Below are 18,516 nucleotides of genomic sequence, written 5' to 3'. Positions count from 1 at the left end.
GGCTGTTCATATTCTATGTTATTGCTTAATCCTTAAGAAAAGAAGACCCTTAATCTTCCAACAAACAAGAATAAGGTATAAAGATATTCTGTCCCAATAAGAAGGGGTAAGTAGTGTGCTTTCTTTTCCATCAAATTACTTTCTAGGTGTTTGGAAAGAAGCAGAACCCATTCAAAACAGAGAGATCCCAATGAGTACCCATTAGGTATTTTTTATGAAACATCTTGACTGGCCAAGGGAAGGCAGCAGGCAGGTCATCACTACTTCAGCACAGCAGTGTTCCCACGGTTGAGCAGAAGCGAAGGAGAAGAAAAGACTGTTCCTTGGTTTCACCGCTTCGGCCCCAGAAAGAAAGGTTCCAGTCTGCTAAAGGCAGTTGCTCACAGCCCAAGTTCCTTCACGGAGCTGCCAGAACTTGACTCAGCCCTGTGCAGCCACGGGGCTGCGCTTCCAGAGGACCTGGCAGGCACGTGGGTTGCCCTTGAATGTGAAATCCAAAACCTTGTGCTCCAGCCAGCGTTGTGCCATCCAGACGCATGCACTAAGCACGCTGTGCAGCTTCCATGACGTGCTAGCTTGCTCCTTTTGCAGGCCACATGCACTCAAAGAACTAAAAGGCCACTTAGCACTGCCTCGCATACCAGATGCGGCTAATGAGCCACTTGATGAACAGCTAGCTGCCATTAACACTGTATCTATATGAAAGGGTAGAACAAGAACTTTAGATCTCTGTAAGAACATTTGATTTATAATAACTCCTCTTGAATATCATCTTGTTAGTATGTTTTGCATAGTTCCAGGAACCCGATTTTGGTATTTCAAAGGCCGTTTTTCCCCCTGAAGTCGTTAGAGAGAATCAAAGTCATAGTTATACTGTCTCAGAGTGATGTGCTGCATGGGTGAGCTATTCATTTTTCCAAGCATAACTTCAGCATGTCAGATTTTCAGGTGTTCCCATTAGATTGAAGGGATGCCCTTAAGCATCGGTTCTTTCTATACACAGATAATGTGACAGATCAACAGTCAAACCTGTTCTGGTGCATTGTTTCATCATAATGAACAAACTCAGCAGTGATGCAGAAACAACTCCAGCAGTTCTTGAAAACAGCGTATTATTAGTTGACCCTGACTCTTGCATATGCTGGCAGTAGGCTAACTGCATCTGATGCAGAGCTTTGCCTTCCTGCCACATCATTATTCTTCTGTTCCAGTTCCTCCAGCTTCTTCATCAGCAATTCTATGCGAATGTGGACCTCCACAAGCTTCTCTTTCAGCTAGGGAAAAAAAAAAAAAGAAATAAGAGTATTTAAAACTAAAGAAAAACGTCTTAACACTGAATCTTTGAATGATCTGCACCGCACTCTCAGCAGCTAAAGAGCAGCTGACTTTCAAGATGGAAAATTATACTGGGCTTTGATCTCTACACTGCATGTCCAGTACAGCCAAAACTGGCACCCAAATCAGAGACTTGTGCTACAGAGAGGAGGTAGATGAATGCGTGCCAGCATAACCCATTTCAGAGATGTGTGGAAATACTCTACTTAAGGAAACAGAGTTGCTGGAGCCTTACTACGATCAATCCAGTCTTTCCTAGTTAACTCATTACAAGTTTTTACACAGCCAGAAACCTTCTTTGACAATTATCTGGACAGACTGTTTCATCATCACCTTAGGAATATAAATGGACAGTCCCTCAAAAATGCCATTTCCAGAGTCTGGGGTTTAAGTTAACACATCTAAAGCACAAGAATAAAATCCTGCTGACATTATGTCTCAAAAAGCAAAGACCAGATTCTTGCACTTGCTCTAGTCAACAAGCAAACTCTCCGCAGTCACATAATTTGTGTTTGCAATGAAGTACTACCATTTTTTTACTTCAGAAAAATGTCTCAACTTTAAAAGTCTTGCCTGGATAAGATTTTTGCATTTTAGCCTCACTTGACCTATAAAAACACTGATCTTATGGTAAGACACTGGAAGATGACTCTAAAGAGGACAAAACTTAAGAAATGTCACAGGCCCATTTCCATGCTTCGAACAGAAACTAAACAAGAAAAAAAAAAAGTAAGTAACAAGTATGCACACACATACTGGATACACTGGCTGTCTCCTACACCCAGTAACTTTATTTGAGCTATGGGACAGGCAACTTACTAAGTCAACAACTAACCAAGTTACAGTAAACAACATCCAATTTAAACACCAAAAAAAGGAGGGAGGTTCCAGTGTTGTCTCAGAAACTACAAGTAAATACTGCCATGCTGTTTTGAGCTTACATAGCCAAAATACAACTGTGCTAGTAACCCTTTCAAATTAACAAATTGCTATTTTTTTTAAGTTCTTCAACAGTGACTTATCAATTCTAGGGACAACACAAGTAGTAATACTTAGATAAAGTCTGTCTAAACAATTCTTGTTTTTTTTTTCTTTTCAAAGTGTAGAGATAAAAGGATAACACACTTTTGCCAGAATATTAGCTAGAACTGCATATGTTTTGCAGATAAGCGGTTCTAGAAAACGTTTTGCGTGTCTCACGCATATAAGTCAGTCACTGTATTATAAGTCAGTATTTTTTCCATCTTATGCACTTAAAAAAAGTAACTGTATCAATATTTTTGGACTAATATCCAACAATATCAGCATTTAAAAAATATTTTCCATACAAATTAATATAGCAACCTTACTTTCCGCAGTTGTTCCTTTAAGGTCACAGCAGGAAAATGCACCTTAGAAGCTTCTATTATAATTTGGTCTTTTAAGAGATAACTGGAAAACAAAAAGAAAAAAAAAAAAAACAACCAACCAAACAAGAAAAACAGTTAAAAACCCCATAGTTGCATTCATTGTTTAGACAGATTATTTAACGTGATTTTAAAGCAGATATAGAGTTGTTGCCAAAAGCAGTCAATACATTATGAAAATATTAAAAACATAACAATGGTTTTACTTTGAAATCATAAGATCCTCTCATCACCAGCTGTAAGTAATTTACAGTTTCTATAGTCAAGTCTTCTTCAATCTATCGCGGAACTACCTTACAATAGCTAAGCGAATCTGGAACTGAAGGAGATTTCAGTATTGCAAACAACTAAATTTAAACCTTGACATTACATCGGGACACTGAAGAAACGGAAGGCAAATCAAATGGAGTCATGCCAATACAAACAATTTAAACATAGAGGATATTAAAATCCCACACTAAAGTGCTCAGTCAAAAGCAAAGCCACTTTTGTTATCTGTTGATTAGTTGTACACCCTGTTGTAATAACTTACAAATTCCTGTGAAATCATTGACCATAAGAATACCGTATACTCACCAGAGGATGCTGTCCTTGAAGAAACAGAAGAAGCCTCGGAGATACGCCAGGTCACTGGAGGCAGAATAAAGAATGAAGCCCACGATCAAGCCACATGACCGACAGGATAATGCATTATAAGCACTAAAAGGAGAAAGTGAAAAATATTATTAAACAGAAGGTTCTGAAACCATAGATACTGCATGCTTGTCAGAGGACATCAAATCTTCCTGTCTATCAGGACAGCAAAACAAGACATAATAATGCTTTCTCCGTAAAGAAATAATACATACAAAGAGAATGTGAACATAAGAAGTTGGGCATGTTGTGCAATAAATAATCTCTGTAGTAAGTGAAGTTGTAATTAAGGACGAAAATACCATGTCTTATTATCACAGTGTGGTTTAGGCTATACTACTCAAACATGATATAACTGGTAAAAAAATGCCTGCGCCAGGTCATAGATGTGGAGTTTCCTCCTGATAAAACAGATTATTGCCTCATGCGGGGGGGGGGGGGGGGGGGGGGAAGGCAAGTCTTGTATTTAAAAAGTTCCCAGCCATTGCAGTTTGTAAAATAGCCTTGAAACATCATTTAAGCAAACTACTGGTTCTGTAAGTCCTCAGGTGATAATTACATCCTTCCCATTAGACTAATCCCAGAGTTACCAAACCTGTTGCTAGCTGTAGGCTCATCAATACAGCAGCAGCAGTTATTTATTTTCAGCATAAAAAAACCCCTCCAAACCGAGATGTTTTAATTTAGGTAACAGACCTTTTAGGGACGGAGCAGAAGAAAGAGACCTAAAGGCTAGGCTGTCTTTTACCGCGTTGCTCCAATGTTCCTCTCCACCAACGAAGGTTAGAGCAGCATAACGTTTGATTTTGATAAAAATGAAAGCTACATACCTACAAAAGGTTTCTCCATCCGAAACGATGAAGCACGAGTACAAGAAGCACTTCGGCGTTTACCAAGCCCCTAAGCAGCCCCAGCGCACAACTCAGGGGAGCTCCTGGCTCCCAGCAGTGCAGAAGCCCCTTTCTGCCCACCCGGTTACCGCGGCGGCCGTGCCCGGCAGGGCCCGGTGCCAAAAGCAAGGAGGGGGTGAGCTACGCACCATCCCAGCAGGGCTCCCTCCAGGCCGATCATGAGCGAATCCTCCCAGGCCACATCGTTCGTGACTTCTGAGGAGAAAGAGAGGCCCGCTGAAACCCGCACCCCCCGCACCGACCCCGAGACGTGCGCAAGGCCGCGCTTCGCCCTCCCACCCCGCCGCCTCAGGACCCCCAAGGCGAAGCCCAGCCCGGACCCCCAGGACCTCCCCGCGGCGCCCGGCCCTGCCCTGCCCGGCGGCAGGCGGGGCCGGGCGCCCCCCCGCCCCGAGGCCGCCAGGCGGGCACCGACTGAAGCAGACGAGGACGCCGAGCCGCCGCTCCTCCTGCGCGCACAGGTGCAGCGAGTCCCCCAGCACCGCCCAGCAGCCGCGGCACTGGAACACGGCGCAGTCCTCCGGCAGCGGCCCCTGCCGCCGCGGTGGCGACGCCGGCACCGCCTCAGCAGCCGGCGACGAGGAAGGCGGCGAGGACGGCACGACCCACGCGGCAGCGGCGGGGGAGGGCGGCCGCTCCACAGTGATGGCCCCGCCGAGCTGCGGGTCTTGGAACAGCTCCTGCAGCAGCCGGCGCACCGCCATCTTCTCCCATCCCGCGCTCCAGTGTGGCGCCCGCCCTCCCGGCCTCGCAATTGGAGCGCTCTTCACAGATCTGCGTTGCCATTGGACGACGGACGCATCAATCCTCATCGCTCGAGACTATTGGGAAACGGGCCGCATTGCGTCATTCCGCCGTCCAATCAAGCAGGAGAGGGCAGGGCTCTCCCTCGCCGGGAGCACCTATCGCGTTTGAAACAAAGCGCGTCTCGGTGGCCGCGCCGCCATTGGTGGTTTCCGTGCCCTCAGGCCCGACCCCTTTGCCTCGTCCAGCCAATGGCCTGGCGCGGCGGGCGAGTTCGAACGGAGGGGGCGGGGACAAGGGGCGCCGTGGCAGTTGAGCGCGAGATTCGAAGCGCGGCGGTTGGCGCTGGTGGGGCGGTGAGCCGACGCCCCGATGGCGCTCTCTTCGCTCCAGCAGCTGGAGTCGCTGAAATACGTCGAGCTCCAGCAGATCGCCAAGGCCGCCGGCCTGAAGGCCAACCTCCGGGTGAGGCGGGGGCAGCTGCCGCGGCTGGGAGGGAGCAGCGCCGCGGACCTGGGCGAGGGGCGGGTGGGGGAAGCTCCGGGTTCCCGCCCGCCCTCTGAAGAGCGGCCCCGGCTCCGGGGCTCCCGCTCTGCCCGGCCGGGAGCTGAGGGGAGCGGGTGTCGTGTGGGGAATGTGCCCCTCCCGTCCCCGTGGACGTCGTTCTCGTTTTGAGTACCGCGCTGCCGGAGCCTTCGGGCCCCGTCCCTTCCTGGGGCTGGCGGCGGTGCTGGCAGGGTCACGGCCCGGGCCTGCGGAGCGGCGGTAGCTTCGCCCTGAAGCGTCCCTTCATCCAGAAAGACGCGTCCCAGTCGTTAGTTCCCGCCCGTAACGCGAGGCGCTGTGCGCCTGCACCTTCGTTACGGGCATACACGCAAAGAACAAGCTGATTATGCGGGGCTCCGTTTTTGGGGAGGCATCGAGAAGGGGAGGCGCGGGGCTGCCCCACGCTGCACCCCCCGGGGTCCTCCCGCAGCTCTGCAAGCGCGTCCCGGCCGTGCTTGGCACCGCCGGGCCCGGCCGCCGCCGCGACGGGCCACCGCGCTGGGTGCCCCCCAGTGCCGGTAGTTGGGGTTTGTTTTATGACTAGGAATCGGAAGAAGAATAACGATAGGGAGCCTTAAGGGCCAAGACTGCGTGTGTTTGTTTACAGTCGTGGTTATAGAACGAGAAATTTAAGCATGCACCCATCTCTTTTGCCTAGAGCTACAGATTTGTGACAGTGGCCTGATCTCTCCTGGTAGGCACTGCCAGTAAATCACTCAGCAGCGGTCAGGCTGCTGCAATACCCGCGGGAGAAGGAATAAAGCCTTAAAAGAAAGAAGATCCACGACTTAGGTGGACAAAGGAACTCATTGTCCTGACAGGACTAAGACTTCTGCTTGGGGTTTTAGTTCTGGGTTATTTTGTTCTTAAACTTTTAGTTTAGATTTGATTTTATGCTGACCCTTCCAATTAGGTATTTAATCATCTTTCATAGCCTAAAATATCAAGGATGTAATTTTGTTGTTGTTATTCTATTGCTATTAATGTTGAATATATGCAAAAGATGAGAAGAATGCTTTGCATGTAGTATGGGCATGACAGAGGTTATTGCAGAAATCTGATACAATTTTAATTCATGTTTGGCTAGGCAGTGCTGGTAAAAACAGTCTCATTCATCCTTGAACAATTAAACTCTGGAAAATAAACAGACCGGAAGAAACCTAGTCAGGGAAATTTGTGCCTCTGTGGAGAATATGCTATACGTTTATCTGCAGCCTTAAGCACTTTCTCTAATTTGACTGACTTGAACGAAGCTCTAAGCATGCTTTATTCCATTGGATTAAGGAAATGTTCTGCTTGTTTGCTGGATCAATTTATAGGACACTAGTTGGCTTTATGCAGCTTTTTCTATGACAACTTAATGCAATATTTGGTTCATATGTTGTTTTAATTTCTCTCCAGGCAGACAAGTTGTTGAAAGCACTGAAGCAACACTTTCATGGAACAAAACAAGAAAATGAAAATATGGTAATAGATGATAAATCAGCCATTCTTTTTAAGAGAGGTAGACCTAACTTTGTAACTAGTAGAGCAAGGCATGTACCAAAGGCGTTTTTTTTTACCATGACACAAACTGTAATAAAAATACTTTTTTCTTAGTAGTGCCTTTAGTTTAATGCGCTCATGTACTGATAGAAACAGATGTGCTAATATTAGCTTTGAAATGGCCTCCTATATGATCCAAAGCTGATTTCCTTTCAGCTGCCAAAATTAACAATGTATTTTTCAGCATCAGTTCAAAATTACTCTCTGTGAACACTAACATTTAATTTCCATTGAACAAATCTGAATTCTTGCTTGTTTAGCTCCAGACACTAGCCAGTACCAAATATAAAAATATTTTATTCCTTTTGCATGCCTAGATGAAAGGGACTGGATATTAACTGGAAAGCATTTTGCACCTGCTACAATTTACTTATACTGACACTATAATGAAAGTGACGCAATTGTGATGTTTCCTCTATTCATCTCTTAATGTATTGTTTTCTTAACTTTTTTTAAAGTTTTCTCCTCTGTAAGCTGAATTATTTTGTTGGGTATGGCGATGTTTTTTACGTTTTTGATAGAAAGTAAATTGGGATCTGCTTTTTTTAAACTCTCTCCCTTTAAGTGCTTCCTCTAAAATCTTCTTTAAAGGCTTGAGGAACTGGTGTAATCCTTGTCACCTTATTTTTAATTTTAACAAGCATGGAGGAGGCTCTGATTTTTTGGTGAAGAGTATTCCACAGAAATGTACGAATCTGGGAGGGTCACAGCATTCTGCAAGTCAGATTCGAAATAGAGAGTATTCGGTTTTTATAATCTTATTAAAATGCTATGTAATGAAACAACTGTAGGACTTTAAAGTCTTCAAACAATGAGCTTTGATGTTTAGGGAAATCTAGATATTGCCAATTTCTTGACTGCTATGCTACTAAATGGCATGCTACTTTTTTTCCTCTGTGTGACATACTTTTTCCAGTAATAAAATTGAAACTTTTTGGAGTATCTACTTTATGTTTGTGTCAGATACGTTCTACATTATAGTATTTTTCTGCTACAGGACTCTGAAAAAAGTGCATCTGCTTCCATTGAATTGGATGAACTGAGCAATCGGGAGGAAATTATGGCTGATTCAGTGTGTTCTATTACAAAAAGACGTGGTAAAGAAAAGAAAATGACCAGAAAAAAGAGGAACTCCAATGAGGAAACTAATACCACTGAAGAAAATACAGGTCTTTCTGCTGAGAAAGAGGTGATTTGCATTGCTTGGTTTTGTGTGCTGGCCACCCCCTTTCCCCCAAGCATAATTTAAACACACTTGATTTGTTCTACCACCATTTAGCACGTGGTATACATTTTTTATATATGTGTGTGTGTGTGTATATAAGAATTTCATATGCAAATGTTCCGGTACTGGTCTTCTGTACTTTGTAGCATTGATTTTGTCTATATCTTGACTGTGTGCTATTCCATAGTGAACAGAAATTACTTGTTAGTCATTACTTCAAGGAAATGAATTAAATTCCTCCAAGAAATATACAATTCCAAACACTTTATCTGAATGTAAGACTGCTTTCACTAGTTCATCACAGTATTCTGAATATTAGACTAGTTTCAGAATTTATCTAAAATAAGGTTGGTTTCACTTTCTTTATAGAGAAAAAAATAACAGAAATTGGATGATTGCCTACACTTCACAGTTTTTTAATTCCCACTCCTCTCAGTGGGTTCTTTATTCATGGGTTGTATGACTGAGGGAGGGGAAGTTTCAAGGTGAGATGGGTGTAGAATTATTTTTCTCTAGAATTACATGCAAGTAGTGGGTGAACTAAGAACTGTGTGAAAGACTTTTACTGGTTTAGAGGAGGGAAATGAGAAGATGAGGAGTGTTAGTCTGTTAGTGTTAGACAGAGAATTGTACAGTAACCAAAGCTACAATAGTAAAAAGTAACATAGCCAGTGAATTTATTTTTACTTGCAAATAATTAACTTCTGTCAATAAAGGCAATTTTATACTAAAATGTTATAGCTGTGCAGATAAAAGCTTTCTAATATAGATCTGTTTGTGAAATAACAGAGTAAGTATTTCATAGGTTAATTCAGGTTGGACTTCAGAAAGTCTCTTGCTCAATCTCCTGATCAAAGCAGGGTCAACTATGAAGTTAGACCACAACGCTTAAGGTGTTATCTAATCTGATATTGAAAACCTCTGAGGATGGAGGCTGCACAACCTCCCTGTGCAAACCGTTCCACTGACTGATTGTTCAGAACAGCAGCCTTTCTTTATATCCAGTTGGAACAAACTATTTAAGTGAAGTGTGTTTAAACTGCAGGAGCATTCCGAAATGAAAGAAAACGAAGTGCCTCAGGGTAAGCATGAAAAGGGACAGAAGGTACTCCAAAATGAGGAACAAGTAACTAAAAAGAGAGCTATTGACAATCCAGGGACGGGTACTGGTCAGAAAGAGCAACCAGAGAAGACTTCTACTAAAAGTAGTGGAGATGAACGTAAGTAGAAAATTTCAAAAAAGTAAGTTTAGTAATTTGTACTACTTAAAAAGATGCACCTTTTGGTTATTATTGTGTCTGCAAAGATTTTTGTGGCATGTCTGGTGATCAGTACCTTATTTGGGAACACCAGAAAAAAAAATTTGTCTCCTTCGAGTTTGTGTATTTTTTTGTTCAACATACTGTAACACAAATCCACAAATTCTGCAATGTAGGAATTCTACTGGCTTTGACTTCAGAACTCTGGACCTGATGTTTTTAGTGAAAGAGTTCCCGAAGTTCTGAGTGTGTTTGAGTTGTGCACCTTGTTTAGGATCAGTGCCTTTTGGAATACCCCCGAGATGCTACTTGGCTCCTTTAAAAAGTGGCAAGAAAGGGAAAGCTTCCTTCCTCATGCTTCGTTTTTCTTTTCCTACAGATGAACAAGTTTTGTCATTTTCTTCCCAGGAGTAAAATGAGTAGAAAAGGACATAAAGACAGAATCCTTTATAATTTGTTTAAACTGCCTAACAGTATCTGAATGTATTACAGTGGATCATTTTTCTATCTGGTGACTTTTTTAGACCTTCAAACATGATGCTGCTGAAAATATGAATTAATTTCTCCCCCACTCCTTTGTGCATGCAGCTGACACGAAGAAATGAGTTTGTCTGCCCAGTCTGATAATTTATCGCTATTATGGGTCTATCAAATAAGAGATACCATTATTTGCTCCTGTTAAACTAAGTGTACGTAGTCCTTGAGCTGTATTATGGATATTCTTGCTGTTCGGTAGGATTTACAGGGACATTTTTATTGGAGGACATCTATACTTTTGAAACTAATTTAGAAAATGAGGATTTTGCAATGAAGGTTCTTTTAAAAACAGAAGCAATAGAATATGTAGAGGACGTTTTGGTTGAGGCAGCATTCATCCTGACAGTTGCCGCAGTACTCATCTCTTCCTATAACTAATTATAAGTAACTGTATTACTTTCAGGGTTTTTTTGTTTGTTTTTCTTTTTTTCAATGATTTCAGACAGCAAGAGCTGTGTGACAGAAAAATACTATGTCTGCATTTAGTGTTGAAAAGTTGATTCCCCCCCCCATAACCCTCCATATTTACTTCCAGTGAGGATTTCTTTCAATATATTAAGGTCATCCAAGTTTACTTTAAAGGGGATGTGAATGTTTGCTTTTGATATGCAAATATTGAACTCAATACGAAGTCTTTACCTGATTTCTTTTTTTTTTAATAAAATTAGTCACTAAAATGTGAACATGAGCTTAATACTATACCTGAGAGTAGAGATAATAAGAAGAACATAGCCTCTGTATATGTGTATAAGGCAGTGGCAGAAAAGCTGGTCAAAAAGGTATTTTTTTTCTTCGTTATCAACATTTAAAAAACACTAGCTTATTAAACAGATCAAGACCTGTGAATTTAAAGTTGTTTTTGCTTAGCACAAGCATAGTTTTCTTATTAACTTCCCCTGTAAAATACTTTACTATCAAAAGAAAGCAACCTAGTATGATTGTAAGATTCACTTTGGGCTTGTAGTTTGTCAAGACATGCTGTTACTGACATACCATTTAAAAGGCTTTTGAGAGACTTAGGACATATCCATTCCAGCTGATGTTTTTATTTCTCCAAACCTAAACCCACTTTGGGGAGATAAGGTGTGTTTTGGAAAAAAATACTTTTAAAAAAGGTTGTGATGACGTTAAAATATTTTCCAGGAGTTCTAACAATTTTGTCTAATCTTACTGTACCAGGTGATGCTCATCATGCAGAAGGGAAGATCCCTGTATATGTAGGCCGTGCATCTAGGTCTGGGAAAACAGGAATGAAAGCTACTACACCAAGTAAGATAACCTGCCACCTAGATGTACTGTCTGTGTGTGAAGGGAGACTTGACTTACAGTTTTTTACAACCCAAATTTTTATTTCTGCTTGAAGAAGAGAACATCCTCTCTTTAAAAAGCAAGCAAACAAAAAAGTTCCCAAAGGTTGCATTTTAAGGTATATCTTCCAACTTGTAAACTCACAGCAGTAAATGACTCACAGGTATGTTATAAAACTGGTTTATCGAACACTTTGATGTCTTTTGGATATAATACTTGCATTCATGATTTTCAAAACAACAAAGAATAGCAAGACACGCTATTACTCCTGCTTGTTTAGTTTTCACTTCATAAATACTACTGTTATGCTGTATTACTACGTATTAGCTTATTTTCGTCACTTCATAAAATGCATTCATTCTTTTAAATTTGGAAGTATTTCTTTTTTTCTTTAACTGCAGAATTTGGGGGTTGGACTAGATGATCTTTAAAGGTCCCTTCCAACTCAAACCATTCTATGATTCTACAATTCTCCAGAGCATGCACCAGGTGGCTGTGTGGCTGGTGAAGTAGATTCTGTTTCATACTGTTTGGTTACCTGTGTATACACAGCCTGTAATTAGAGGGATACATTATATTTTTTTTTGAGACCATAATGACAGATGTTGCAAGATTCTTCTATTAAGTAGTAAATTTCCTTAGGAGCTTATCAGATATGTGACTCTTGTTATTTTTGGAACTTCTTAGACTTTAAAAAGTTGCATGAGGCTCACTTCAACAAAATGGAATCTATTGCTGACTACATTGAGAGGAAAAAAAAAATGATTGAAAACTGCAGCAGTTCTCTCAATGAAGTCAAGGTAAGTGGTAACACAGGAAGATATCCAGTGTTCCCGTATTCATTTATCTCCAGAGCCTCTCTGCAAAAGTCCTGTAGAGTCTCTTTAGAGCAATAAGTAGCTGGTCATGTGTACATGCAGTGGAATGTCATGATCAGTGAAATTTAACTGCAGTCCTAATATAGATAGTGGTATAGAATTATTTGTATATAACTTGTATAGTTGTATAAGTTTTTATATATTAACAGCATATGGCTATAAATAGTTCTAGGAACCAATAAATAACTTGTCAGTTTTGAGTAAAAATAATTGTCACAATTACTTTTGTGAAGGATTTCCTGGATTTTTTGCTTACAACTGTTTGAATTGCTGCAGAACTTAACCAAGGGGGTCGGTTACTTTTCAAAGAGCAGGAATTAACTATTAAGTTCCTCTTTGTGCCTTAAAGAACCATTGTCCAATGACTGCACATGACTGTCCTTTAAAATATATGCAATATATGCTGTTTTCAGTGGCCCCGATTCTCAGTTTTTGTATTTCATGCTTGCATGGGTGAAAGCTGCTAATAGGGCCTCTTTCAGAGTGTGGCAGACCTTAGAAAAGTGACAGTAATGTGTCAATGAAGGTATGAATGAATACATCAATGGACATACCAAAACAGTAACACTGAAACTCCTGAACATTAAATTTCTCTTCTCTATGGCACGCAGTATATCAATGTATACTTAAGACAAATTACTTTTGGCAGGTGCTGGCCAAAAAATCGAATCACTTGAGAGCATCAGGAAAAGGCATTCCACATAACAACTCTAAGGTATGTGTTTTCAGATCAATTTAACAATAATAGAATTACTTATGTTTAAAATATGCTTTTAAAGAAAAAAGGGAAAAACTGAAGAGACTGTATGCTTCTGATTCACTGTGTATTTTCCCTTCCTCTTAGCTGCTTTTCTGATAAATTTTTAGCAGAGTATGCTTACTCATGATTTGCTTTTCCCTAGAAACAAAGCAGTGGCAAAACATTTTTATTCAGCCCAAATCCAGAAAGAGGCAGATTCTCCACCACCTGTACTCCTAGTAACCTCCGGCGCTCACCACGCAGTTCCCTGAATGCTGCCAATCGAAGCATTTTATCTAGGAAATCTTCATTTAATCCTTCTGTCCTTTCAACAACCAAAATGAACGTCAGGTAAAAAGAACAAACCGAAATTACCAGTGAGCAATTTGATACGATACACATGAAATAATCAATACTGACTGTGATTTGACTACATTATTTCTATTCCAAGCGTGAACTACATCAGACTAATTCTGATTACTAACTTTCAGTCTAGCTTTATGGCTGGTTTAAGCCTTACTGTGCTGTTACTATCTTGATTCTTCATTTTGATGTCTGATGGTAGAGGAATCTTGCCCCTCCTTCAGCTTTCATTTTGCTAAGCCAACCAAGCCAAACTTATTTTTCTTCTCTTACTGTTTTAGCTTTTCCATTTTGTCAGGCAACCTAATAGTCTCTGTTATATCTGAATTAATTTATCTTTGAGATTTCTTAACCAGAACCGTGTGCAGTATGCCAGGTGAGTCTTGCAATGGACTCATCATTTGGGGTGGTTTTGGGTACTCTCTTTTCCTTTTCTCCCTCCTCCCCCCCTCTACATCACAGCAGGGGCTCATCTTGTGATTGATTACTATAGGCAGATTGTTTCTAGCAGATGGGAACCAAGTTGACACCAGAAAGTCGTGATGAATTGCTAAATGAATGAGCTCGTGCTCAATGATATTAAACCTCATCTCATTTCCTTTTAAAACACCACGTGCACTTCATTATTCCTACACAGTAATCTAATTCTTTACTATGTTAATATTTCCTGAACTTCTGTTATCAGTAAATTTTATTAGCTTTTTGCTAATTTTTATAAAGTCTTGAACAAAAAAACCTTTTAAATGAAGGAATCAAAAGGACGGTCCATATGGTACTCCATTGATAAATGCCCTTTTACCCAGTTTTCAGTGAAAGTCCTTGTCTCTACTATTTCTTTGTTGGTTTCTAACTATTGTACTCATTCCAGCTTTATTCAGTTTACTTAACTGTCCACAGTGACTGAAGTTCAGATTTAGACGTTCTATAATTTACCCGTATTCTTTTCCCCCTGCTAACAATCTCTGGTTGATCTCGGGTCTCAGTTGTGTTACTTTCTATTTTTCTGATAACCTTCACTTCTCAACTTTTGTGTGACAAGATAATAGCTGCAGGGACTTTTTTGTCCCTGAATAAAGTGTGGGGGGCATTGTTACTCTTACATCAGATAGTGCGACTTCTAATATTGACAAGTCCTAATAAATAATTATGGGATTTGTAGTTTTTGCATGCAGTTCTTTTGCTATTCAAAACTCAAGATTACAGATTCCGTGTAAAATCAAGCTCATAATCTTACTGGCTTTGTTCCTACTTTGAATGTGCTATCTTTGATTTCAATAGACAACAAATGAAAACGATATTTGTTCTGCCTCTGGTTTGGACGGTCTTTGTCTTCACTGCAGCCCTACTTAATTCCTAGCAATATGTAAACCAAACCATCACTTTTAGAATTTGCTTCCATTCCATTTGTCCAAAGATGTGCTGAGGTGGATCTTGAAAGCTGCACTTCATCCATAAACTTGCTAGCCCTCAAAACATAGCTTTCTTCAACATTTATTTACTCACTGTCTTTCCATATCTTGCAGGTTTTCAGCTTATTCTCAGTACTTTTTTGATAAGGCTATTACTTCATGCAAGATTTTGAATTTTCTTTCATATGTTTATATAAATATGTATGCACACACATATACATTAAAAATGTGCGTATGTACACACATACATACAGCACACGTGTGTGCCTTGGTATGTGGGTAACTTGTGTGTTTTGACTAAAATCGCCAGCTTCTTCCTTTTGTAGATCTTTGAGTTCTAGAGTTCTGTTAGTTAATTTTCTTTTAGTTTTTCTTAATTTGAATTTTCAAATTAACAATATTTATATATAATGTTTATAATACTTTACTACAGGATCTAAATCTTAAGTAAATCATATCTGTTGGTGAAGAAATTTACTAGCTTATTACATCCAAATGTATTTGCTCTCCAAAATAACAAGAAAGTCAGTTCTTTGTAATTCCCAATATTACTGCTATTGATGATGGCTTGTAACTTGAAAACTGACAGCAAAGGTATTTTTTGTGCAGTTTATGCATAAGCTGTGAACATCTTATACGCAGTAGAACTTTCTACCTGTAAGAAAGGTAGAACACAGAACCTTCTGTATTCTGTCACGTTGCTTACATTCCTTGTAGATGACTAATTTTTGTCTTCATGTTTCTAATAATTTTCAGGTTCTCAGAAGCCACAAAAGATAATGAGCATAAACGCTCTCTTACCAAGACTCCATCTAGAATGTCTCCATACTTGGAGGAGATCTGCACACCTGATAGCCAAAAGAGCTGTAAACTATTAAGTCGGAAAAACAGCAAGGGAAATGCAAGAAATAATGACCTGACAGCATCAAAGGGTAAAGTGGATGGTAAATGTTTGGGTTTTTTCAGATCATGACCTTTGTCTTATTGAATTATCATATAATTTTTTTATAGCCTACTGTCATGTAGATCCAGGTTTTAATTTCGTTCTCTAATTTATGACTGATTCTTCAGAAACTGCAGCAGTTTCTTTGTTTCCTTTGGTTTCCAGTGTTTTGACTAAAATGGTTATGTGCTAAGACTTAAACATGTGGTACCTAGCTACCTACAGAAAAGCCTAATATGGGATGTAGGGGATAGAAATTGTTCTCAGCCTTTAGGGACTACATAGCAAGAGATTCATACAGCAGGTACAGGGAGATCCTGTATGCGGTGAGAGGAGTTCCTGATGCTTTCTCAGTGGTCTGAGAAATCTCCTTGTGGGATTGGCATGCACCAGGCTTCTAGCTGTGTTTTAGGACAACCTGTTATTATCAGCCTCAGCAACCCTGATTAACTCTGGAACTAAAGCTCTGTAAGAAAAAGTACAAGTCTTCTAATTGCTAATGCTCTCTGCACCAGCACAGCTCTGCTGTCTAGCAGCTGATACCCTAGCATCACAGGTACATTAGCACAGGTCAAGAACCCAGAGTTGCCTGTCCTGCTGTACGACAATATTGATAATTTTTTTAAGTGGAAAGGAAAGTTCCACTGCTGATCAGAAGCTGGTGTGTTCCAGAAGAATGCTTCTTTTTTTAATGTGAAAATCCACTTTGTCCCAAAGAAGCATAGAGACTAGGAAACACAATTTGCTCTGAAGGACTAGAAAAATACATGGAGCTATATATGCCATTGCATAGCATAATCAGAGCAAACGGGCTAATACTCTACAACCCTTGCTCTTTCCAGACCCGAAAGCTCCCAATTTCAAGTGAGCTGTGTTTGTGCAATTCTGTCTTTAGAGGTAGCAGGTGGTAGCATTTAATGGATCTTTGGTTTTGATAGTTGTAAGGTGGTCTTCACAGGCACTTTCCAACTTGCTATGTACAGTGATGCTCTTGCTACTATAATTAAGTATGATATCTTGATGCCTTTTGTAGTTATCACTCCCTTCAAGTTTGCGGCTCACCCTGCAGAACCCACAAGCACAAAGAAGACATTTGATCTCAAAGCGAGTCTCTCAAGGCCGCTTCGGTATCAGCCACATAAAGGTACCGTGATCCTGTGCGGTTTGTGTTGGTCGTACCCCTTATACTCAGCTGCTCAGAAAGTAAGGCATTGATACGAGCCGTGACACAGCAAAGTTTTCAGTCTCTCTTCCTGTCCCTTTCCCTTCCTCTCTGGATTCCCACACAGTCTGTGGACTGATCTTAAATTTCTACATAATACGTGATTTAAGAGCCTCCCTACGGAAGAGTAAGTCTTTATGACCAAAAGCCCATAAATGTAAGAATCATCCTTGTATTTCCTGTGCATACATCTATTCAGTGGAATACAAGATACTCCTTTTAAAAAAAAAAAAAGACTAATTTTGTAAAGTGCGCTGTTGTGTGAGAAGCTGAACTCTGTGTAGTGTTACTTATAAGTACAGTCACCTGTTACTACTCATAGAAAAACTACTTGTAGGGAATGGGCTGGTGACACTGATAATACAGCCGAAGAGTCATTTCATTTTAAAGTCAACCAGCAAAAAAACAGGCTAGCTAGTATAAAATTCACGGTAAGATGTTCAGCACACAATTACTAAACTAGTAATTCAGTAGTCTCTCTTTTTGCCCCTAAATTGTAGGACGGCTAAAACCTTGGGGAGAATGTAAAGAAAATACTGCCCTAAATAAGTCTGTCGGTAGCAACATCTCTTCACGTAAGAAAGATTACAAACAGCCGCATCTCCAGACAAGGTTAGTACACCATTAACTTTTTATGAATAGTGTTCTTTAAAATGATATGACGACTCATTTGTCGTCTTAGGATTTAAATATGCAGTTCAGGAAAGAATACTTTTATATTAAAGCAATTTTTGCCTCCAGTAGCCTGTCTAGTATCAGAAAGGCCAACAAAGAGGACAGCTCTGAATCTGACAGACTTTCATTCTATGAAAGCTATCAGTTCTGGCACGTGGAGATTTACCTTCACCTTGGAAGAAGCTGTGAACTTTGACATGTTGTTACCTTGAGTGTTGGCCCCGTACGCTTAAGCAGAAGTATTTGCCTGAACGGTTGGATTCAGTCCAAAATGGAACCGCGCTCTGCCCATGGCAGATGCAGCACACTGGTTAAATAGATGTCAAGCCTTGGTCAGCTTCAGATTCCTTTGGTTGCTTGTGTCCCTACCTTTAATGTAACTTGATGTGGTCTGTCTCTCTTCTTTTTCCCCTTCAGGGAAGAAAGGCGTGAGAAACATGAGCAAGAGAGAAAAAAGAAAAAGGCTCAGGCTCTCGGAAAACGTAGAGGATTGTCTGTGGGTTAGGAGGAATAAGAAACATGGAAGAAATCCCTGTAAATACTGTTCCTGTCATGTAAATATTTGTGCTGTCTGTGTATCGTTTGCGTTGCTATTAGCTAGTGGAATCCAGAGAGCATTGAATGAGACCTTAAAATGTATCCGAGCGTAAGGTTTTAGTGATCAACTCCTCTAACAAGATGAGTTCTAAACTTTTAGGAGCTTAGAACCATCTCTAGTTGCTTAATAATGTTTTCATTTAACTCATTTAACTAAAAGATGTTAAAGAAGAAAATGTAAACGGCAGAAAGATGCTCAGGAAGCCTCCTTGCAACTTAGGCCAGACTTCTCCACCAGAAT

The 18,516-nt window shown here is 40.7% G+C and overlaps 2 protein-coding genes across 2 annotated transcripts; one reads left to right on the top strand and one right to left on the bottom strand.

Annotated features, from left to right (window-relative positions):
- Positions 1-976: 976 nt before the first annotated feature.
- Positions 977-4,989, bottom strand: OIP5 (Opa interacting protein 5; the record flags this gene model as incomplete). Its single annotated transcript, XM_082318883.1, is given in 6 exon segments — positions 977-1,204; positions 1,206-1,274; positions 2,685-2,766; positions 3,318-3,440; positions 4,414-4,480; positions 4,701-4,989. Coding segments are annotated over 6 exon segments (858 nt in total).
- Positions 4,990-5,386: 397 nt separating this feature from the next.
- On the top strand, positions 5,387-18,207 carry NUSAP1 (nucleolar and spindle associated protein 1). The gene is made up of 12 exons (XM_082317063.1): positions 5,387-5,494; positions 6,977-7,042; positions 8,118-8,309; positions 9,391-9,565; positions 11,321-11,410; positions 12,137-12,249; positions 12,977-13,042; positions 13,230-13,417; positions 15,595-15,782; positions 16,815-16,925; positions 17,504-17,615; positions 18,096-18,207. Exons 1-12 carry the CDS (start codon positions 5,402-5,404, stop codon positions 18,181-18,183), a joined length of 1,482 nt encoding a protein of 493 aa, XP_082173189.1. The 5' UTR covers positions 5,387-5,401; the 3' UTR covers positions 18,184-18,207.
- Positions 18,208-18,516: the final 309 nt, after the last annotated feature.

Source organism: Platalea leucorodia (assembly GCF_965183815.1).
Source record: "Platalea leucorodia genome assembly, chromosome: 7".
Classification (NCBI taxonomy): domain Eukaryota; kingdom Metazoa; phylum Chordata; class Aves; order Pelecaniformes; family Threskiornithidae; genus Platalea; species Platalea leucorodia.
This window is presented reverse-complemented; position numbering and strand designations above follow the sequence as displayed.

Excerpts from the sequence above, each read along its gene's own strand:
- NUSAP1 (XM_082317063.1), top strand. The coding sequence starts at position 5,402 with ATGGCGCTCTCTTCGCTCCAGCAGCTGGAGTCGCTGAAATACGTCGAG. Across the intron at positions 8,310-9,390 it reads GTCTTTCTGCTGAGAAAGAG|GAGCATTCCGAAATGAAAGA; the intron begins GTGATTTGCATT and ends TTTAAACTGCAG. Across the intron at positions 12,250-12,976 it reads GTTCTCTCAATGAAGTCAAG|GTGCTGGCCAAAAAATCGAA; the intron begins GTAAGTGGTAAC and ends TACTTTTGGCAG.